The following is a 24,245-nucleotide window of genomic DNA, read 5'->3' as shown; positions in this document are numbered from 1 at the left end:
TCAATTCTACTTAATTGGTTCTTTAAACACATTTGTACTAATAAGATAAGTCAGTTTCTTGTCACTGAATAAAATATTTAACCAAAGTAGAAGGAATTAGCCAGTGAAGAATAAAAAAATTTGCACATTAATAGTTTCCCTGGTAGAAAATGTCCTATATATCCTTTATTTGCTCATCCCTCCAGCCTCTTTTTTTTTATACTCCAGAGCATTTGGGTAATACATTATATCTTAAAGAAATAGTGGACATTAAAGAGCTGAAGAGAATAAATACTTTCTCATAAATTTTTCAAGTAGCCTGGCCTCCCACCCTTTGCCACCATTATGTGTGTGCACAGAGGGGATAGGGCCCCTGTAGTCCTTAGAGGAAGGATTGGATGAAATGTAACTGCTGCCACAGTGCTCCGCAAACCACACCAGAAATGTGTATAAACCTTAGGGTATATTTAACACTTACTGAAATGATACATAATCTAGATGGCCTCAAACATTATCATCTAGTGCTGTATAAAGATATGTACAGAAGGATAAAGATATATTGAATATGCCTGAGTGTTGATCAGTATATGCTGGTTCATTTTAAAAATTAGAATATATGTGAGGTGGAACATATTTTGTAGTGCATTTAGATCTCCCCCTTCATTTTATAGATACAGAAACTGGTACCAGCTTAGTGCCTTTACATGAGTTGAAACAACTAGAGAGCTGGGGTAAGAACCCAGATCCTCTGCCCGAATGACTGCTCTGTGCCATGAGTTCTTTATGAGATGAGCTCATAACTGCTCTCTGTGGCCACAAAGGGCTGGAACAAGTGGGGAACATTAACTGGCTTTCACCTTTGAAGAATAAATATAAATGCTTTGTGTAACTTCTCTCTTTTGTTGGATGAAGGAGAATTGATCAACATTTATTCTTAAGATTTCTGTTTTATCATATTCATCTGTTTTACTGTATTGTTCTGTCTCTTACTCATTTTTTATAATTTAGATTATTTCCCCTCTATTAAAGTGTTGGTATGAGATAATGTCTTAATATTAGACTGTTCTTTTTTAAAAAACCACACTGTCTTTTTTTATTTTATTTTAAGAAAATTGGTTACCTCTTATGTGCATTTTGGAAAGCAAACACCAAAACAAAATAAACTAAATTAAAATTTTATTTATATTTCTGTACCTTAAGATATGGAATTGTTATAACTGGTAAGCAGTTTACTGCCTTTGGTTTTTTTTCTTCCAGTAATGAGTATACTATAGTTGGGCATCATTTATGCTTAGAAACTCAAATGACATAACTAGGAAAATCTCTTTTACTACTAATAAACCTACTTCACACTTACCTTTTCATTCAATTTTATAAGCACCTATAATTGATCCCTATACCTGAATATAGTAGGATCTTTGTAAAAACAAATACATGTTTTCTTGACTTTAAGATAATTCACCCTTTATATACACCACACTTTAATATGATCATGGAGATCCCTAAACTGGCTCTTACTCTTAACCCAGTGGCAAAACCCTCAAAGCCATTCCTACTTCACTGTTCATCTGCTGCACTTCGGCTTCCACTTAGCAAGATGGCCGAAATATTGGGTTACAGGTTGGTTATGGAACCTCACTGAGCACCAGGTGTTTGGATAGAGATCACACTGTAATAATTCCTCACTCGGTTAGTAGTGAGGTGATAGGGCAAGAAAAGAATTTTCCCCACTTCTTCTATTCCAAGTTCCTAAGCAAAAGGTTAAAGATTAAGTGCTTTCCTACATTCTGCCCTGGACCCTGTGCTGTTTGGGTAATACAATGGTACTCTGGAAAGAGAACACTCTGTATGGCCTTTGCTGGACCTATATACTTCTGGAAGCTTTACTGTGGCATCCACCTCTCACCCTAGGCCTGGGCTCCCAGGTTTCCTGGTTTAAAGGAAACTGTGACCTCTGTAACCCATGTTTAGGGACTTTAAGAATACAGCCTCATAAATCTTTAAGATGTTTTGAACCATAAACAAGCCTGATTGTCCTAAAGAGGAACATAGATTGGGAAGTTATGAGAGAACTGATCTAAGGACAGAGTATGAGACTTGGAAAATAGATGGGGACTAGGGCAGCTCCAAAGGGCCAAGAAGCAGGAAGCAGGATCATTGTCTTTACCAGCACAGCCTAAGGACCCCATCACCTGCATGAGCCCTGCCTCGGGGAGACACCACTGTACATGAATTCTGACTGCCCCCCTCCTATGCTTCCCTCCGAGAGCAGGAGCATCTAATTGGCAGGGCCACTGTCAGTGTGTCTGCACTGACTGTCAGGGACAGGGGCAAGGATGAGCATCTGATGATTTTCAGCATCCACGGTGTAGATGAGAAATATCCAACAATGTGAAATTACCCAGGTAGAAAGGGGGGTGGCAATTGTCTTTTACAGTCACTGTAAAACATGTGAATATTTGGCTTTCAAACACATGTAAAGACCACATGATGTACAAAAGTAAGGAATGACTGCAGTCAATGACTCTCCTAGGTCAGTAATTTATTGAGGTGTTGGGGATGATGGTCAGAGAAAGAGCCCCCTACTGACTACAGCTTCAGTGCGTTCCTTCCACTATTAACTGAGGGAGGGATGTGTGAGGATGTTTTCACCTCATACCAGTATCCATGCTCTTTACACAGCTCTTTTGTAAATTGTTGATTTCTCAAAGGAACAAAGAAAACATACTTTATGTCTACAATTGAAGTATCCGTCTTATATAAAAACTGCTGTTTGAAATTTTAACCCTGCTATTTTGGCTTCTGTAAATGCTTGCTTGCTTAAATATTAAGGAAAATAAGACTACTCCCATTCCAGAGAGGCCGTAAACTATGCCCCAGACAGAGTTGTCAGTGCTGGCACCAGACCAGGCCTTGGAATATGGTCTCATGGCCCCTTCCCAGCATGCAGCCTTCCTTCACAGAAGGTCCAGAAGTCTCATTCCAAATTTGGGAGACAAAAGACTGGAAAAAGTATAAATAATGAGGGTTGCCTCCATGTTGGGGGGGGCCCAGAAATTGAAAGACATATTTTTCTCTGGGCCTGTTCATAATCATAATTAAAATGTAACTCTTTTCTCTAAGCGTGGCTTGGTTTTTCTCTGGTCTTCTGTAACACAGTGAGCATTTCCACCTTGTATTAGAATATAGAGAGAAAAAGCAGTCAGACTTTTTCAAATCATTTCTTCCCCCTCTCCCAGAAAAAGTCCTCTGAATCCTCAGAAGGCAAGCAAATTATTATAATTAAATGTTTAATATGTATTTTAGCTAGCATTATTAGTATTAGAGTGATCAAATTTATAATATGATATGGACAGATTATTTTTAATGAGCTGATAAATTTTTAATGTATTAACGGCATCTTGGATGATTCATGTGCAGAATGTATTCCTATTTTATAGACTCTTAAAAGGACAGTAGCATAATAACAAGAAATAGGATGAGAATCAGAGGATCTGAGATGCCCATTGTGATGGTGTTAGTCTGTGTTTCTTTAGATAGCTCATGTAAAAACTTTTAGGGTTTCTCTCTGTCATCATTTATATATGGAAAGTTTTGGATTATTTCATCTCTGTGGACTCTTTCTGCTAAAAAATTCTATGACTCAGTCAGTTATTACTTTGTTTTCATCCAACAGCCCATAGAACCTCCTGGGAACTCAGAGAGTGAAATCAATCAGCTAGCCAATAAATATTTATTGAGTGCCTGCCTACTAAGTGTTTGGCTCTTTATGGACCAGTAGGGAATATGATCTAGTTGGGAAGACACGATTATGTACACAAAGGAAGATAATAATATACAGCACTACAGGGTAAGTGCCAGATGAGTGGCGCCGCCACAGGCATAGTGATGCGGACAATGCTGGGCGTGGTTGGTAGCTAAGTTGACTGGTTGGACTAAAGCAGAAGATTGAAAGGCATTTAATGGAATAGAGTTAGGGAGACATATGAAGGTTCCATTATAGAACGCCTTTTATAGTCTGTTACCCTGTAATTTATGGCACTTAGTCTCAAGAAAAATGGACTTAGAATTAAAAAAAAAACCACTGGCTTCTAATCGAGGCAAATCTAAAACTGTTTACTCTTTCTTGTGACTATATAGAATTACCATATACTTACCATTGTTGTATTGCTCGGAGGGTTAGGTTAATGTGTGCTAAAGTGCCTGTCCTATAGTAGACACCCAGTAGATCTTCATTAAAGCTGAAATTATTGAGTGAAAATCAAAGAAATAGTTCTGTTATCAGATGTTTACAGCTTAGGGGTTGGATAGGATTTTTAGCAAGATCCTTTTTATCGATGAAGTGCCATGTCTCTATGCATAGCCTTTCTTGTTGGTTATAGTTCTGTGACAAGTTTTATAACCTATCTGTTTCTCATCTGTAAAACAGGAATGATAAAAACTCTGACTCCATCAGGATTTTAAAAATATATATATTTTTATTGATTTCAGAGAGGAAGGGACAGGGGAAGAGAGAGAGAAACATCAATGATGAGGAAGAATCACTGATCGCTGCCTCCTGCACACCCCCTACTGGGGACCAAGCTTGCAACCTGGGCATGTGACCTTGACCAGAATTGAATCCGGGACCCTTCAGTCCACAGGCCGACACTGTATCCACTGAGCCAAACCAGCTAGGGCTCCACAGGATTTTGTGACCATTAAATAGTTTCATAAATGTAAAGCATTTAGGATATTGCTGAAAAAATGTTCATCTTCCTCCCTTTCCCCAGTCCGTTTCCTTCTAACCCTAAACCTCTCCTCCCTGCTTCTCTTCCTCCCTCTCTCCTTCTTTCTACCTCTGTCTCCTCCTCTCCTTCCCCTCCATCTTCATTGCATATTTGATAACTTCATGTTGTCTTTGTATTGAAATTTTCTAACAAGTTTTTTGTGCCCATGGTGGGTTTGAGAATGAATATTTGTCAGACCCGGGGTTTATGGGGATTAAACTGGCAGTGTTTGGGATTGGTCAGCATTGCAAGGAAAGCAGATAATGGAGGCTGCAGTACGTAGAACAGGTGAGCATTAGTGGGGGCCACAACTGGGGTAAAGAGAAGGAATGGAATAGGAAACATATATAGGGGATTTGAATTCAAAGTTTTGACAGCTAATTTTATATGGGAGTGAGAGAGACATCAGGTCTGGGTGACTGGGAGTATGCTGGTCCTAGCAAGAGATGTTAGGAGAATGAGCTGATTTGGTAGGCTTCAGAAAAGCTTATTCTAGAGAACCGTTTTATTTTTGAAATGCCAAGTTTTACATGATGATGAATCATACAAACTCACATGCCCTGCTAATAGTTGGAACTGGAACTATGTGGCGTATTCAGCAATGAGTTGACCAGTTTGACTAACAGTTTACTTTCTTTAAGCTAGAGCCAGTATTTAACCCTTTGTGGTCGTATTAAATTTGGACATGGGTGTCGTACTGGTCGGAATTAATTTCCATTGAAAGAGCAGTGATACATAACATGCAAGATTATGAAGGATAAACAAGATTTATTAATTCTTTTTTGGAACTACGTCACTACTAGTAGAATCACTACAATCATTATCACTTTCTACATCAGAGTCAGTATTCAAGGTGCCAAAATAAAACCTTCATCGTTACTTTCAGATTCGCAGTACACTTCTTTCGGTAACTTTCTTTTTGGCATTTTGGAGTATTATTTTGAAATATCTTAACAGGCGAGAATGCCTAATTACAGTTAAACGTAATTTGTAAAGCTTTATTTGAAATTCTGCGAAGTATCTCTGAAGCTTGTCGATTTCTTCACTCTCAAAAGGCAACTGACTCGCCACAGTGTTTTGCATGGCGAGTGTGGAACGACCGCGTTTGTTTATATTGACTTTCGATATCTCTGATTTGTCGGGGCAATGTTTTGGTTCGTGACAAGGTCGCTTAGACACTTAAGAGCTTTCAGAGAAATTATGAACTGATACATGAATGAATAGAGTTAAGATTCGTACGGTTCCTTGCTGTGGTGGCTGAGAGCAGACATACGACTGGAACGGTAAAAAAGCTTTGGTGGCTGAGAGTAGACGAACGACCTCAAAGGGTTAATTGATTGCCTTCATTGTTTTTGAAAGATCTATTGGTCTCCTTCTGGGAAGATGTCTGTGTAATAGAGGGAGTGTCACTTGGGTACATATCCCCGTTGTATAAGGGAGATTCAGATAGGTAAGTCCTTGTAGTTTGTCCATGAAACAGACCTTTTTTTTCTTCACTGTTTTGCTTCTGTCTTACTTTGAGGATTGGAGATTGGGGAAAATATTAGATATTTGAAGGTGATGTTGTTTTATTGCCACTTACATTTAATGTGCCCCTCATATATATAGCCAAGCTTCATCATTGTCCTAACTTCCTCAGATATTTTGCTGACTTGGAAATGCAGTGATACTCAGAGAGGAGCTGGCATAATAGAGTACAATTCCAGTTTTCTTTGTCTTATAAAGCCATCACCATGATATTGCTGAATAAATGAAAATATCATATAAGAGGTGGCAATAAGATTACAGTACTGCAGAAATCCTAGGGGCAGAATAAAATTGTCTATTTAGTAATCATAACTGTTTGATAGAGCTATTTGGTGTTAAGCTTCTCCCCCCTCCTTCTCTAAATCACTTCGACCCATATTTTCAACACCATTCTCTCCGTTAGCTAGAGTTATGAAGTGAGTTTAATTCTGCCTCCTCCAAGTACAGTAGTCCCCCTTTTTTACAGTTTCACTTTCCTCGGTTTCAGTTACCTTCTGTCAACAATGGTCCTTAAATATTAACAATTCCTAAGTTTTAACTTATGGGCTGTTGTGAGTAGCCTGGTGAAATCTCACGCTGTCCTGCTCCATCCCTCCTGGGATATGAATCATCCTTTTGTCTGGCATCTTCATGCTGTGTTTGCTACCTGCACGTTGACCAGCTAATAGCCATTTTGGTTATCAGATCCACTGTGCTTGTGTTCAAGTAACTTTTATTTATTTTTAATAATGGCCCGAAAGTGCAAGAGCAGTGATGCTAGCTATTTGGATATGGCAAAGAGAAGCCATAAAGTGCTTTCTTTAAATGAAAAGGTGAAAGTTCTCACGTAATAAGAAAAAAAAAATCGTGTGCTGAGTTTGCTAAGATCAACAGTAAGAACGAATCTTCTATTACTAAAAGTGTGAAGAAGGAAAAATAAATCTGTTCTAGTTTTGCTGTTGCACCTCCTAAAGTTAACGACCATAGTGCATGATAAAGGAATGCTTGGTCAAGATGGGAAAGGCATTAAGTCCATGGGTGGGAGACATGGCCAGCGAGCAGGTTCTGCTTGATAGCAGTGTGCTGCGCCGGAAAGCACTGAGACTGCAGGAGACAGCTCCAGGGGCCCCTGAAACGAGTCACCACATTCACGTAACTTTTGTTATAGTGTATTGTTATAATCACTATGTTTTGCCATTAGTTATTGTTGTTAACCATGTACTATGCCTAATTTATCGCTTAAACTTGATCACAGGTATTTATGTAGAGGAAGAAAAAAGGGCATATAGGCTTCAGTACTGTCCCTGGTTTTAGATATCCACTGGGGGTCTTGGGACATGTCCCCTGCAGTTAAGAGGGGCTCCATATTTCTGTCTTATTTTCTTGTCTGTTAGTTTTTCTTTCAGGAGATCAAGGGTGGTAGACACACCCTTGTGTAGGCATGAGTGGAAGTAAGGTAATGGGTGTGATATGGCCCAGAGCTGCCTTGGAGTAGAGAATTAGCTTTTCTTGGCAGGTTGAGTATGAAGTGACATCTCTTCATCACCCACTTCTAAAACCCTGGTCCCAAGGTATCTTTGGTTTTATTTCTTTTCTTCCAAACGGAAGGTTACTGTTGGTGCGCAGTGGAACATGGCCTCTGAAGCTAGAGAAGTTATTGTCAGTGCTCAGGAGTAAGCCTATTCTTTATAGTGAAGTTTGGAGGGGTATGTGCTCAAGGGCAGCGGTTGCCAACCTTTCGGACTTCACGGACCACCGGTTGGCGACTGCTGCTCTAGAGGTTCAAGGATTTAACTTTGTACAAAGCAATAATTTTTTCATGGAATGATTTTTTCTTTCTTTTCCTTCTCCTTTCCTTTCTCTCTCTTCCCTTTCTCCTTTCCTCCGTTTCTTTCTTCCTCCCTCCTTTCTTTCCTCTCTGCCAGGGTTGTTTATGGGTCTCTTTGGGTTCCGTTCTAATCATGCATCCTTTGGGGTTGCTTAGACTGTGTCCATATTAGTTTAATTGTTTTCTTTCCACATCCCCCTCTCCGCCAGGAGGAAGGATTGGGATTCATTATAATACAAAAAGGCTAGACTCTTTTTCCCAAGAGTTCTTGATTTTCATATCTCAACTTTAGTCTCTGGAAAATGCTCTCATGAAAAGAACAGTTGTGTTTAGGACTTGTGCATTTTTTAAGTGCTCAATAAACATGAACTAAAACTTATTAGACATTTTTGTTCTGAGGAGTGCTTTTTTGCTTGATCTGCATCTAAGGCCATTCAGTTAAGTCCCATTCCATATTTGCCCATTCTTGAGTCTGGCTTTCTGTGGTCATGCTTCGCTGTAGGTCATGCTATATCTTATGTTCAGTATTGCCACAGCTGGGTTGGTGGAGTGTTAAAAGCAATTACCTTTGGCTCTAAGAGCCTGGAACAAGGATGTGCTGCCCTAAGACTGCATGTGCCTTATACAATCCTTGATAATCATATCCGCCACCCCCACCCCACCCCGACCCCGTTTTACCCTAGTTTCTAGAGCCTGGCTGGGAACATCCAGGCATTTGAATCTTCCTCTTTGTTTTCAATGTCATGCATTCTGGGAAAGTCCCTAGCCACTGTGCAGATCCTCTGGTGGCTGTCCTGTTGATGGCACTTGCTAAACAGATAAAGAAGCAGATAAGAGTAAGAAGACTCCCAAAAATGATTTTAGTTATTTTTAGAATTTTACATTAGGTCAAGGGAGAAAAGAAAAATCAGAGAAGACAGTAGGAAAGATATTTGGAAAATCTATAAAGGATGTTGTGCTACCTCAGCTGTTTCTAATTATTAATGCTTCTAAAACAGAATCTCGTCTACATATGCCACTTGGTTATGTGGGAAGCACCTCCTTGATATATTTTAAGAAAAAAAAAAGACGGTAAATCATCATTTTCAGATTCATGGGAATTCAGTCACTGGAGCACAAAGACACTAAGTGGGAGAGGTCACATGTGACCCCTAGAGGTGTCATCATACAAGCTTTTGGAAGCTACATGTTGCTCTGTAGGACTTTTTTCTAATTTGAGGCCTGTTTGAAAAACAGCAATTTAATAGAGCTATTTGTTTGTTGCCCATTGGCTGCAGATCCCTTTCGTCTAGAACAGCGGTTCTCAATCTGTGGGTCGCGACCCCTTTGGGGGTCGAACAACCCTTTCACAGTGATCGCCTAAGACAGGGGTGGGCAAACTTTTTGACTCGAGGGCCACAATGGGTTCTTAAACTGGACCGGAGGGCCGGAACAAAGGCATGGATGGAGTGTTTGTGTGAACTAATACATGCTAACACTGCTGCTGGTGAAGGAGTTTTTTTGTTTTTTTTTTTTTTGGGCTTTATTCATTTCAAATGGGCTGGATCCGGCTCGCAGGCCATAGTTTGCCCACAGCTGGCCTAAGACCATCGGAAAACACATATTTAATTATGTATTGTTTTTGTGAATAATCACTATGCTTTAATTATGTTCAATTTGTAACAATGAAATTGGGGGTCACCACAACATGAGGAACTGTATTAAAGGGTTGCGGCATTAGGAAGGTTGAGAACCACTGATCTAGAAGTTCACTTTCTCCTTTTGCTGGCTTTACCAAAGCCAAGTCTAACTCAAGCCTGAAATTACCCGGTTCCTGCCTCAAAAGCATGGGTATAGAGGTCTTCTTGTGAGCCGGTAGCGAAGGAAGGCTTTGGGGCCCGTAGGCTGTCATTTCCCCACTTCTTTAGTATCTGTTAGAGTGGAAAGGCCGCGTTTTCCATAGACATGAGTAAAAGTGGACCTGATATTCTGAAGAAATTACTTCTCTAGTCTTCCTCGCTTTCTGCCTCCTTATCAAGTCCTGTGGCGACCTCTTCCTCCTGGCTTGTCTCTGACCTGGTGGCAGAGAAGGATGTCAGCATAGTGAAGCTCCCCTGTGGCTCAGCCCACAGCAGAGCATCCCTGTTAAGCTGAGGTGCAGTGAGGGGAGCCACCGGGTAGGTTAGAAATCAGAACTGGAACTCTGCCGGCTGGTGTTCTCCATCTCAGGACTTGTGAGAAAGTCTGTCCCTGTGGGGAAGGTACAGGCGGTATGAAAAGGCAGTTTTCCAGCACAAGATACTGGAGTTGGAGGTTCACAGATGACGGAGGCCCAAGCTATGTGCCTGATGTCTTGTTGGTTCTGGGTTGTCTCATAGTGAATAGCTATGGGATGCATTTTCTGCTGTTTATGAAATTTGACCACAGGACCTTGAAATTATTGTAAAGAAATTGTATGAGGAGGGTGTGTATTTTTGTGCACATACTGAGATATGTACCTCTGCTATTGCTAATGCAACTGTTATGAATGAATTGAGCTGTTAATTATCTGTCACCCCTTTCCTTTAGCCTTGACTAAAATACATTGTAGAGGCATTTCTTTATGAGCTTGCTTTGTTCTGAATATGTGCCCTCACGTTTGCTTGCCTTAAGGAAAATATTCGGCTTTTATAATCTCCATGGACACCTCAGTGACTGATAAAATGTAGATGGTTTTTAAGTGGCAAATGTTAAGTTCAAACAGCTAGATAGAGATCTGTGAGACAGAACCATTGAGAATTACTTGTTATCCTTATTTAGATGGAGAATGAAGGGTGTGTGTGTGTGTGTGTGTGTGTGTGTGTGTGTGTGTGTTATTATTCCCTATGCCCACTCTTAAAATACTTGTCCATTTAACCCAGGTCCTTTTTTTTATTAAGTAGTGTATTCCTCTTAAATTAGCTCTATTGTTAGGTACTAAATCAAGGAAGTCACAGTATGTATGAGTGAGCAAGTAAGTGTATATGTATATAAAGGGAGATTTTTCTTATAAGTAAAACATTAAGGGTAATGCAAGCCAGGTTTCTCACAGTCAGAGAAGGGAGGTATAAATATGGAAAGGAAGAAAACTACAGTGAGCCCTGTAATATTGAATTGGATTGTAGATATCTGTGTTAATTCATGATATATTGTTTCAGGTTTTCTAAGAAGCTGATGCCAAGATGGGACTAGATGTGCAGTGCGAGAGTTTAATTGGGGAAGACTGTTCGCAGGGATCTGGATGAGGCTGGGAGAGCCATCAGACTGCACTGTGGGCCTCAGCCCTGTGGAGAGGAGGGAGGGAAGGAAGGAAGGTCAAACTGGAAAAGTCTGAGCTGTAGGACAGTTAATTCTAAGAGTTTCTGCCAAGCTGACAAGGAGTCCGCAAGCCAAAGTTGCCCATCAGAGGAGTCCAAAGTCTCAGCAATAGGCCTGCATTAGTATCTCTGCTGTCTGTGCTCAGTCTTTGGCTGGTAATGGCTGGTGGAAAGCATAGCCTTGGTCCCGAGCACAGCAGCTGGGACTGTCACTGAGAAATGCTTCCTGCAGTGGGAAATCTGAGAGGCACATTTTCATGACTGCCACACATGGTTTCCAATAGTATTAGAAATAAATATTTAGAAATAATGATGTAAGTGTAGGCTACTAGATAATTGGGCTAATTTCAGAGTTATAGAAAACAGCACAAGATAAGCCCGGATATGTTGTTGTCCTGGAAATCAGGACATGCTCAAAGCATGATGGGGGCATGTCCATAGGGCACAGAAGCCCACTTGAGCCAGTTTTCACTAGCCAGATTGGGAGCAATTTCAGCATCAGAATAAATAATGATAGTAGTGGATTATAACCCTTTGAATAAAATGAGATTCCATGAGTTTATACTGCTCAAATAAATAAATGAATAACTTGTGAGTTTGAGGGCTGAAAATTACATAGTTTAAAGTGTCTCCTATAGTTATAAAGAGGAAAAGGAGTAACTACAGTGGAGAGGCCTGGTAGTCACCATCCTGATCAAGTGATTAAAGTAGACATCAGTGGTAAATTATAGATCATTTCATAGGGGGCTTAGGGAACAGTACAACATGTCTTCTGTGTGTTGCCTCCAATGATGCATAACCTGCATCGGACACAGAAGTAATTGGCCTACTATGCTCTTCCAAGTGTCAAGTCACGCATTGTAAGAAAGACGGAGGAAGTGTTCCAGACTGAGGAGACATGACATCTAAATGTAACACTGATTCTGAATTAGGTCCTTTCCCCCCTAAGTATTTTATTAGAACAATTGGCAAAATTTGGGTGGGGTTTGTAGATGATAATATTGTGTTCTTGTTGATATCCTATTCTATTCATTGTTTATTATTATTATTATTATTATTATTATTATTATATAGGAAAATATCCTAGTTTGTAGGAAATGAACACTAAAATATTTGGGGGTGATGGTACACCTGGTCAGTTACTTACCCTCACATGGTTCAAAGATGGAGGGTCTGTTCTTCATACAGTATGTGCAACTTTTCTGTCAGTTTTGATTGGGGTGGAGGGATTGTGGATGGAGAAGACTGCCAAAAATGTGATAAAACAATTATAATCTCCTGTAAATGAAATCTATTTAAATAACTGTATTCTCGAGTATGGACATAGAACACCTTTTCTCCAAGTTGGCAGAATATTAGGACCCCACGGTTTCAGAGATATCTTATTATTGGAAAGCATGTGCTGATTAAACAACCTACTTGGGGGGGGAAGATTTCAACTAGTACAAATCTTTGGAGAAAATCTGTGTGTTGGTTATGTTTGTATCAAGGATATCTGATCATGTCTAATGGAAAGTGTTCACTTTTAATAGAACCTAAATTTCTCTTTCAGTTTGGAGAAGCAACTCAATCCCAGCGCTAATTCTCAGGCTGTTAGTAGTGTCCTTTTTGTATGCTGATTGTGAATTATCCATTTGAGCCAGACGTGTAATTGGAGTAGAATTACTGATACACTCAAGAAAGCAGAACTTATAAATTTGTCTAAAGCGACATAATGTCATGGCACGTAATTTAATGTTCTCTTTTCTTACTGGGCAAATGATCAACACAGCAGTGTCCGTTTCTGAACCATCTTTGGGGGCGGGGCGGGGCAGAATCTCCTGACCTTTCATTAGCAGCCAAAAGAAATGAATGAGAGAGTCAAGTACATGGACTAGGCCAATTCCGTTTTCCCTCTCTCCCTTTCATTCCCTTTAATTCTAAGTCCTAGATAATGGAGAGGAGAAAGACAAAAGCTGGTAAGGCGTATGTAGAAAGCTTTTGTCCTTAATTCTGTTCTCAGCAAGCTTGGCTAATATATGCTTAGGATAATAAATAATGTTCCAGTGCTGCCTCTCCGGAATGATTGGGCGTTTTTCTGACATTTCCGAGAGTATCTCGAGTTTCAGGATGTATTAAAATAAAATTATAAGAATATGCTGTGATTTTTACCACAGTGAAAAGTTACCCTAAATAAGTTAGATTTTTTTCATCCAGTAATATTTACTGTCTCCTTTGTGTCAAGTGTGGTCTAGTCCCTGTGTTACTGAGCAAGAACGAGGAGACTCTTGCCCTCTCTGACCTCATAATTTAGAAGGAAGATAGACACTGAGGAGTATCACAAGGGAGCACACACCAAGAGGAAAACACATGTGACATGATTCTCATGCCTGGCTCATCCCAGTAATGATGGTGCTTATTATTATTTCATGTGTTTTTACTCTCCTTACTGCTAAGCAGCAGCACCACAACTGTTCCTCCAGGAGAAATCTGCAATTAGAGACATGAAGCTAAGAGAATCCGGCTTACACTCTAGGCTTCCGAGAGAAAGAAAAGGAGGGTGTGGGCAGGGTGTGGAGTTGGGAATCTGAGGCCTTCGCCGACTTGTGGACACTGTTGACAGGATACAGAGGGCAGCAGGCATAAGGAATGCTTGTGCCCTTGGTGCTCGCTGGCCACGCAGGTACTCAGTAATCCTGTGAATTGATTTGAGCAGCATTAACAGGAGTGGATCATTAAACATTTGTGCTGTTTTGCTTAGTGCTCTCTTGCTTTTTCAGATAGAAGCTTGTTTGTGTTGAATTTTTTCTTGCCTGCTTTGTCATTCCAACTCTCTCCTCCAGATCCCATGTATTGACTGTAAAATGTCAATGCGCAGCAATTCAAAATGCAGTAACAAATACGTCTTTGTTCTTCTGGCATTTCCAATCCTCAGACCTCTCAGCGTGCTACAAGGGGAGCCCCTCTCCTGCCCACTTGGGGCTTCATGGTGACACCCTGAGTTAAATTCTCACCATATATCAACCTCTACAGCTGTTGACTTGGGGCTGTTGGCATTCTCCATGCTGCCAAACCCAGCTCTGTGATAATGACAGCGTGTACCAGCATGCTGATGCGGTGACTCAGGAGACAGGGTGGCCAGCAAAGCAGCCTCTTTGTGGGAGTGGATTTGAGAAGTGCTAATTCCGTGGTGGTTTGGAGATATTAATATCGTGCTGGCAGTAGATAAACAGGCAGCAGAGGGGAATCGGCCACAGCATCTTTTCTTCCTTTCCCTTCTGCACATACTATTTTTTTCTTCATCTTTTAAAACAGTAATTTCCTGGGTTTTGATGAAGAGAATCCTTCTTTAAGTGGATTAAACGTGCACATAAAATGGTTAGTTCAGCTCCCAGCATCTCCAAATCTGAGGCTCTAGGAACATCAGTTTGTTAAGAGTTAACTACATTTCCAAACAACACTAAATCATAGCATATGGTATAGTCGCCTATTGCTTAGCATACCCCCTCCCTAAAGGGCAGCTCGCCAGATGGTTTGAGTGGGACCTTTCATGTAATTATGACAGACACAAAGAAAGACATAACCACCAGTCTGCCCCAATAACTTAATGCCTCTTGGGTGCCAGTACTTGCTACAGGTAATTTTTGAAAATTTGTTTTTGTAGAGTGAGTGCTTCACAAGGTTCTTTCCAGCAAGGGGAGGAACCATGCAGATAGGCTTCATTAGTTGTCTGAGAGTCGTGTCCAGTGCACTCTTCTCTACTTAGTACACATAAGTCACTTAGAGTAGGACCTCTTTCTAATTCTAGCAAAGGGAAGAAGATTGAACACCACTGGGAACTGATTTAAGAAGGATTCTAATCTGCATGTTCTTTCGTCCTAAAAAGACTACTCGGAATATTATTCCACAGCTGGTCATCTCAGATTTTATTTGTTCCCCCATTTTATGCCATTTTCTATGAAGAACTTTTATCCCACCCCAGTACCTTCCTCCCCTTCCCTCCCCAGTTCACTCATAGACTCACCTTCTGCACGCCCCTTTGGGTGGGAGAGCCACGCTCAGGAGTTCTGATGAGAAGGGAGGCACCGAGTGTTATGTTAGACCAGTGTTTCTAACACTGCCAAACTGGAATAAGACATTTGCTAGTTATAGGGTAGGCTAGAGAAGAGATTTTGAGAAATTTAGGTCATGCTTTTATGTGTTTTTATTTTTTATCTGTTTATCTGATGTTTTAAAGCAGACTTTTCTTGAAGGTAGTAGCTTATTGATAACATTCTGTAGAAAGGCTGGCCTAATGTGGGCTTCTTATAGATATCCTCTGCTTGTTTTTATGTACGGATTGATAGAGCATCTGACTGTACCAGCCAAAAAGTGCTGAGCTGGGGAACTTTATTCCATCTTTTATTTGGATTTCTAGCTTAGCAGCTCATTGGTCTTAAAATCCTCGGCTTCTCCTCCTTCTGCCAGGACACGTTAAGACCTCCAGGTGCGAACTGTTATTATTTCTGTTGACTGAGCCCCATATGCACCTCTGGTGCTCACTGACCTATCTTTTCTGTTGCAGAAACATTGCCGAGGCCCTTGTCAGCAAAGGTCTAGCCACGGTGATCAGATACCGGCAGGATGACGATCAGAGATCCTCTCACTATGACGAGCTGCTTGCCGCAGAGGCCAGGTGAGATGAATAATTATTAAACGCATTGGGATCCATGGCCCCTTTTCTCTTTCCCAATTTCCTGCCTAACCCTGGGCAGAATGTTATGGGAAATAATATGCTGAGAAAGCCTATATTCTTTTATTCCAGTTTTCCCCCATGAAAAGAAAAGGGGCACACTTCGAACTTGCTGTCTAATCTTGATTAAGTATACTTGGACCTCAGTGTCATAGAGATATATTAGAGACGATCTTTCTGTGGAGATCAAGTACTGTATGAGATGCTGTTGTCATCACTGTGCTGTCTTCATTCCCCGGGACGAACAGTGAAGCCCTGCTCACGTGTGCAGGACATTTGCCTCTGGTTCCTACTTCCAGAGGCCTCTGTTCCCTAGCCCCTCCCATTAACACCTCCAGACCTTTTGTCATGTACAAAGGAAATGAAAACATTTATTAGGAAATGAGTTTTGCTTTCACACTTCTGACAGTTGGCAGGAGAGCATTTGAGAAGCCCTGTGACATTTTACTTTTGTCCTTCATCCCCGTGGCTGGTTGCCCCAAGGACATGCATTCTGCTCAGCAATATTTCCTACCAGCGACATCCTTCAAGGCTTTTACTCGCTGAGAAGGCTGTCACTGGGTGGTGCTGGTTGTTGAGTGATTCCCAGACTTCCCAGGAAACAGAGCAAGTTCTGGGCTGCTATTGCTGAGCTGACTTGGATCGCTCAGCAGCCTGCTTGGACTCAACCAAAATACATCCACTATTTCAAATAGTGATGCAGGTGCTTGCCTCACTCGGCCATTTTTCTGAGGCCTTGTACTTTAGTTTTAGAAGTTTGGTAATTGCCAGGTCATGCTCTATAGTTAGAGGAGGAGTGAGTTTGGTCACATTGTTATTTATACTTAAGACTTTGTCATTGAGATCACTTCTCTTGCTCTTTGGCCCAGAACGTTGCCCTGATATGTGACATTTACCTCTCCTACCATGTCACATCCTGATGGATAGAGCATCTGTAGAATGTCACACAGAATGTCAGCTCAGAAATCAGCCAGTCAAACTGCTGCAGCTTTTTGGATTATTTCTTGTGGATTTTCCCCGGTGGGCTCAGTCTAGGTAGTACGGATTGATAGATAGTACGGACCTGATTCTTGAGCACAAGAAGTTCAGTGAAAATACCAGTATCTTTGTTCATTTAAGGCTCATTAATGGCAGCTATAAAATAACATGATAGAGAATCCATAAATGGTGTTTCTCTCATTCTTCCTCGCTTCCTCATTTTTCTCTCCCTGCCCATGTTATCACTAAGTCAGCTGGGCTGAAAGAACCCATTGTGGGAAATGTTGCTTCACATCTCTTAAGTACTATTTGATGATCTAGTTACTCTAGAAAATGGACAATCATTAGACTACTAGAGGCCTGTTGCATGAAGAGATTCGTGCAATAGGCCTTCCTTCCCCTGGCTGCTGGCACCGGTTTTCCTCCGGCACCCAGGACCCAGGCCTTCGCTCCAGCCGCAGTGGAGAAGGCAAGCCTGGAGACTTCTCCACTCTGACCATAGCAGAGAAGGCAAGCCTCTTCAGTCTTCAGTCATCTTCAGTCCTCTTCAGTCTTCGCTTCGGCAGAGCCTTTAGTCTTCGCTCTGTGCCTGCATATGCAAACTAACTACCATCTTTGTTGGGTAATTTGCATACTCATCCTGATTGGCTGGTGGGCATAGTGGAGTGACACAAATTTGCATGTTTCTCTTTTATTAGTGTAGATAGTTAAGGTGGGTTTTAGGGTGGTGAATCTGTGCTGGGTGAGCCCAGCTTGGTCTGGTGGTAACTTGAAAAACAGGTTATGCATTCCCAGAGAAGCCTATTTTCTACCCGGGTTTACTCTGCCACAGTGAAGACTTAATTCTCTTCAGCAGGTGAGCATGAAAGTCCTTTGCATAGCTGCTCTGGAAAGTGAGGCCACACAAGCTCTCCTACTATGCTGTTTGAAGTAGCTGTGTTGTGCTGTCATGTTTAATGAGTTTGTATAGAGAGTGAATTTCTTAGGTTTTAGGTTTTAAGAAGAAAAGAGCCTCTTTAGTCCAGTACCCATTTTGAGCTGAAGGAATGTAACAAGGTGCCTGCCTGCTAAAGCAGTGAGCTGCCTGGAGATAATTGTGTTGAGCCATTGCTTCCAGATGGATGGTGGAAAAACTGGCTTCAGGGTCAGTGCACTATTGCAGGTTGAGTAAACGGAGAGAAATTGACTACTTCCCCGAGCCTGTGAGGCATTGCTTTAAGGCAGTGCAGACCTCTCAAGATTGAGGAGAAATGGCCAGCCTGAACTGTGAGTTTTCCTTTGGGGCAGTATTGTCAGTGAGCCTCAGAACAGCGGCCAGCCCAGAGCCACCTTCTGACGCTAACCCCCAGGGAGACCACTTCAGATCTGAGAAAGACCGGAACACCTGCCAGATAAGAATGGTGGTTTTGTAGCCATTAAAACATTTCTTCAGTGCAGAATGTACCCCCCCCCCCCCTTTTAAATGATAAAGTTGGCCTCACTTCAAGATCAGCTATTTTCTGATGCTCTGCTTTATTTTTGTTTGCCTGCAGTATGTAGCGCTCCATTCTCCATGACACACACCTCGTGTTCCCTTAGCATTCTTGCTTCTGTCACGTTACAGCGTGTCAGAGGTCTTTTTCCATGCTGCTTTGCCCTTTACCCTGCCTGTCTATGGAGTATTATGGGAGTTTGGGGTCGTTTTCCCCAAGATAGATTAACTTTTTTTTTTTCAGTTGAACTCTGCCTTATAATTTTATGTCCCTGTCAGTGGGCTTCCTCTGTTCCCAGCTTAACGTCCTCTACAGATCTCACTTGAGAGTTGTTTATGTCTTCCCGGGCCTTGAGTAGAACCCCTGACAAGAATGGCTTCGATGTTGACCCCAAGTCTCTTAGTGTGTGGACTCTCACTTAACTGTCTTTTGTTTATCATCCTTCAGCCACTTTTTAATCTTCAGTGATTACATGCTGAACCAAGCTAATTTGAATTAATTTCCCAAGTAAAATTTCTTGAGGTACTGTGTCTAAAGCGTTAGCAGAGGCCAAATGAATAGCATCTGCTGTGTTCGTATCGTTCATCCTGGAATTCGTTCAGTAAAAAGTTGTTTGTTAGGCCCTCCCCCCAAGGGTGTTAATTCCAACAGGTTTCGTTGTTTCTGACTCCTGGATCCCTGTTTTTCTCTCTGGTTATCACCAGTGATAGCAGCACGGTGCACAGTGCTCTTCTATTAACTTTACTTTCCACAGCATGGCTTGGCCATTAGACCTTTTAGAGAAACATTGTACGCTATGGGGAAAGGGCAGCCTGTTAACTCTCGAGTCAACGGACCTGCCTGCCCAGGAGCTGATGAGCTTCCTCAGGGCTCTGCAGCTGCTGCTTCCTCTGCAGAGGGGGGTGGTGTGATCTGCCAACTTTTCTCAGATCATCTGAGGGGAGCTCAGGGAGTGTTGCCTTATGCGCCCATTGGGAGACCAGGTGAAACCAAAGAGGAAGAAGAATACCAATTTCTAGCTTGCCTACTGCTTTCAGGCATATTCACCTGCCTTCCAGAAACACGCTCAGACCACCTCCGCAGCTCTGTTCAGTTTGCTGACCCTTCCAGGCTCCTTCAGACAAATGTCTGCTTCTGGGAAACCCTCATTATGCCTCAAATGCACATTCTAGCCTGTTTAGAGGAAGCCACGTCTTTTTTCGTTTAAAGGCTAAATAAACCCATAGTTCGCAACATGCAGACCTTCTTTTCTAGTTCAGTTGTCTATTATCAGCTACCTCCTCCCTCATTACCTGTGTTCTGGCAAGATAAGGTTTGGCATTTTTGTATGCACTCTCCTGGGCTCCATTGAAAGCCCTTGACTTTGTCCAGGATTCTGAGAGCTCTAGTGTGTGTCCTTCTGATTTTTAATTAAAGAACTGAGGAGAAGCTGATCCACATTTCTTGGTGATACTCCTTATCTTGCTGCTTCTTTTTTTTTTTTTTTAAATATATTTTATTGATTTTTTACAGAGAGGAAGGGAGAGAGATAGAGAGTTAGAAACATCGATGAGAGAGAAACATCGATCAGCCGCCTCCTGCACATCTCCTACTGGAGATGTGCCCGCAACCCAGGTATATGCCCTTGACCGGAATCGAACCTGGGACCTTTCAGTCCGCAGGCCGACGCTCTATCCACTGAGCCAAACCGGTTTCGGCTTGCTGCTTCTTTTTGGGGACATCATGTGGGCTCCTTTGGTGGTGTGACACATCATTTCTGTTCTGCACCATGCTAATTTTTCATTCTCCACATTGATTTTCCAACATTGCCAATTCTCGGTTAATTACAGCATGTCTCAGTCGGCTGGCCTGCTGCATTTCTAGTCTTGATGAGTGGTCTCAACTGAAGGCAAGCTTTTGACTCCTTCAGAGCATCTCCATATTCTTCTGAGGGATTTCCAAGTTACTGAGTCATTATTGGGGCCCTTCTTATTTTCTAAGGTGTTTATGTACTCTGTCCTGTATACTTGGCATAACACATCCATATGATTTTAAACAGGCTGGAATGTGAATTTCCTTAGTATTCCAGAGGTCTTCCAAGTTGGCTTTTGTTGAGCTTGTTATGGACACTGAAGATGAGCTGGTGATGCTTGGAATTAGATCAAAGCCTGGCTGTGTGCCTTGTTTTCCTGGGACATCCATAGCTGGAGAATATTTTATCTGTGTGCATTCTTCTTTACCGGTAACTGTATTTAAAAATGTCATACTTTAAGATCTAGAGACTGTTAGCCTCTGCCACTCATTGCAGCAAAACCCAGACGTTTCTGTTAGTTCAGAAGTTGGGGCTTTCTTTATTTTATTTTTAAGACTTATTGATATTTAGAGAGAGAGGAAGGGAGAGGGAGAGGGAGAGAGAAAGAAACATCAGTGTGGGAGCGGAACATCTATCGGCTGCCTCTTGCACACCTCCTACTGGGGATTGATCCCACATCCCAGGCATGTGCTCTGACCAGGAATTACACCTGCAACCTTTGATGCACACGACGATGCCCGACCAACTGAGCCTCACCAGCCAGGGGTAGGGCTTTCTTTCTTTCTTTTTTTGTAATCCTGACCGGAGGAGTAGGATATTTTTTCCATTTATTTTTAGAGAGAGTGGAAGGGAGTGGAGAGAGAGAGAAAAACATTGACGTGAGAGAGACACATCTGTTGTTTGCTTCACGCTTGAGCCCTGACCAGGCCAGAGTATTGAACCTCTAACCGAGGTCCATGCCCTTGACCAGGAATCGAACCCTTCTCGGGCTGACGCTCTAATGACTGAGCCAAGCTGCCCAAGGCTGGGGCTTTATTTCTTTAAGGCACCTCTTAATGCTAAGATTTTGTGATATTAAGATATGGTGTACATATATTCAAAACAGAAAATGATGCCCCGGTTTGACTGTGGGCAAGTAATTGTTTTGAACAGTCTGGTGTCTGAACCAATTTAAATGAATTTCCATTCATTCTGGATGTGCATAATGAGTCTAGGGTTATCTCCTAAGAAGAGAAAAGGGCAGGCTAGACTCTGTCTCATGTATTTTCTATTTCTGGCCCAGCATACTGCAGATTAAGAAAACTGTGATGTTGTCTTCCATCTTTGAGAAGCAAGCATGAGCCTGCCCCTCTCAGCTCTGCCGTGGCTCCTTCTCTTCCTACGCCCTCCAGGGGCTGTTTTCTGATTGAGCAAACCTTGCAACACCTCCTTTCTTTTTTTCTTTTTTTGGGGGAAAATATATTTTTATTGATTTCAGAGAGGAATGGAGAGAGAGAGAGAAACATCAATGATGAGAGAGAATCATTGATCGGCTGCCTCCTGCAAGCCCCGCAGTGGGGATCTTGTCCAAAACCCAGGCATGTGCCCTTGATCGGAATTGAAGCTGGAACCCGGTCTGCAGGCCGACACTCTCTCTCCACTGAGCCAAACCTGCTAGGGCGACACCCCCTTTCTTTAAAAAATAAAAACCAACTAGTTCTCCTGCCTTGCTGACTTCTATATCTCCAAACCCCATCAACACCAGTCCTTGATTAAAGTCTTATCAAATTGTTGTAAGAAAGAATCTCCCGTGGTGATGTAATTTCCATGCCTTTGTAGCAGTGACTTGTGGCTGTGTGTTGCATTTGCACTGAAGTGCTTTCAGTACCACTGGGAAAGAAGTGCTCTTGGCCTCTCATTCTTTATTTAGCCACAGCAGCTCCCATTTTTTCTGATTTATAGAAATTTTTCCCTCAAAATTTCAATAGGTGGAAAAAACACACACACCCTGTGCTTTGAAAGTACAACACTTTTTGATAGAATTCTTCCTCTTGGTATCTATAATCTAACTGACATTTACAGTATCAGTTTTGAATGTAATGTGAAGACTGTCTTCCACCCGCACTTTCTGTTGCAAAGTTAAAAACTTTGACTTTAGGATACTTAAATGGAAAAATGGAAGAGCTCGGTTCTTCTGGTTTGACAGTCCTGATTTGTTAAATATCTTAATAAGAAGTAAGTTTCATCTGCATACCAATCCAGTGAGGAAATTGGAGTTGAATTTGAGAGTGTTTTAAAATTTTAGATCTAATCTATCCTATCACCATGTATAGATTACAGGAGTTAACCAGTTCTCCGAGCAAACAAATCATTCCTCTATGGGGAGCAGTTGTGCAAGGCTAGTTTATTTTGCATGTGATGGCTTTTCATTTTTTTCTTTTCTTTCTTCTCATTTCCATGAGTGTATCCTGGGGCCCAGGCATTGGGGATAATAGTGGTGGAAAAAGGTAATGGACTCAAGCCTTGCAAAGCACGCAATCTCAGAGAGACAGACATTAAATAACTTCAGTAGTGCCTCTAGATAGTGCTATTTTCCCTATTTCTTCTATTTTCTTACCTGTTTTCTGAGCCCCTCCTCTTTCTCCCTCTGTGTTTATACTGCCCGCCGTACATCTTTTTTATTCCATCTCTTTTATTAAATTTTCCCATGAGAGCACGTCTCTGAAATTCTCTTCTATCCAGCCTCTGTTCTTATCTTCTCAGTAGTTCAATGACACAGCTTTAAATAATCCAAGAGTTCTCACTTTCAATCTAATGACCTCAACAAATGAAATTTATTATTGTTTCAAACCAGATCCTACCGAATACTGTTAAAAACAGAGCTTGGATTGAAGTTTTTCTTTCTCCTCTGCATAATCGCAGATTCCTCTACCTCCAGGGAACGGTTGGATTTTTAGCCCAGGCTTCATCGAAAGCTGGAGTTGGGCCAGTGTTCTTCTGTCCTGTTCAGCAGTAGCATTGCATCATGCCAGTGCACGTTGGAAGCCAGTGCAAAGGAAGGGGGCTGTTCTTTCTCGTCATTATCCTGATGGCTTCCCTTCTTCTTTAACCCAGGAGTGCACACCCCACTACATTTTGAACTTGCAGTTAGGTGTCATGGTCATGAGGTTGCTAATGTTATGCAGCACGTGTCAGTGTGTGGGGCTTCGCTGTTGGGGTGTAGGGTAGATAAGCTATTGCAAGAGTCTGTGATAACAGGAAAATGCATTAAAAGAACTGGTGTAGGTAAGTGATTTGACGACACAGCTGAATGTGGGGAAATTGAGCTTTTCCCTTTCCTCAGAAAAGATGATGCACTCAACATCCAAATAGCAGTAATCAATCTGCATTTAAGGCAGCACAAATGGCCACTTCTGGAGAGCTGTATAATGTCTCCATTTCCAAATAGTTTTCTCCTTCGGGATATTCAGAGGATCTGTTCACTCTTCATGTTACCCTTCCCTTCCACATGCATATAAGGAAACTACACAAGGCCAGGGACACAGCTGAGAGAACTCAACCTGTGAGACTCACCTTGACGACTAGTGTGAGGGGTTTGGGATAAAGTTGGAACCTATTAGTTTTTTTTCTTTTTTATATACAAAGCTTTGAGTGGTTCTGCAGGTCATGGTCAAATAGTAAGAAACAGATAGGAACTCATAGTAAGAAACAGATATCTCTGTCCACTCTTTTCTGTAGTCATTAATCTGAACTTGTTATATTAGTTTGGAGGAAGTCATTCTAGAATATCCATCCTAGATAATTGGGTTTGTCAGCCTCCCTCCACCCCATCCCATCCCATCCCATCCCATCCCATCCCATCCCATCCCATCCCAGGTCAGCCGTGATCATTTATCCAGAATCGTTATTCTCTTCTC

General features: G+C 41.7%; 1 protein-coding gene across 1 annotated transcript in view; it reads left to right on the top strand.

Moving 5' to 3' along the window:
* SND1 (staphylococcal nuclease and tudor domain containing 1) overlaps window positions 1-24,245 on the top strand; it is a 451,387-nt gene that overhangs the window by 223,061 nt on the left and 204,081 nt on the right. Inside the window, exon 13 of the mRNA XM_006771404.2 lies at window positions 15,940-16,050. Coding sequence (XP_006771467.1) covers window positions 15,940-16,050 — 111 coding nt within the window. The remainder of the gene's footprint in view (window positions 1-15,939; window positions 16,051-24,245) is intronic.

The sequence above is a fragment of the Myotis davidii genome, unplaced genomic scaffold, assembly GCF_000327345.1.
Source record: "Myotis davidii unplaced genomic scaffold, ASM32734v1 scaffold705, whole genome shotgun sequence".
NCBI lineage: Eukaryota > Metazoa > Chordata > Mammalia > Chiroptera > Vespertilionidae > Myotis > Myotis davidii.
This window is presented reverse-complemented; position numbering and strand designations above follow the sequence as displayed.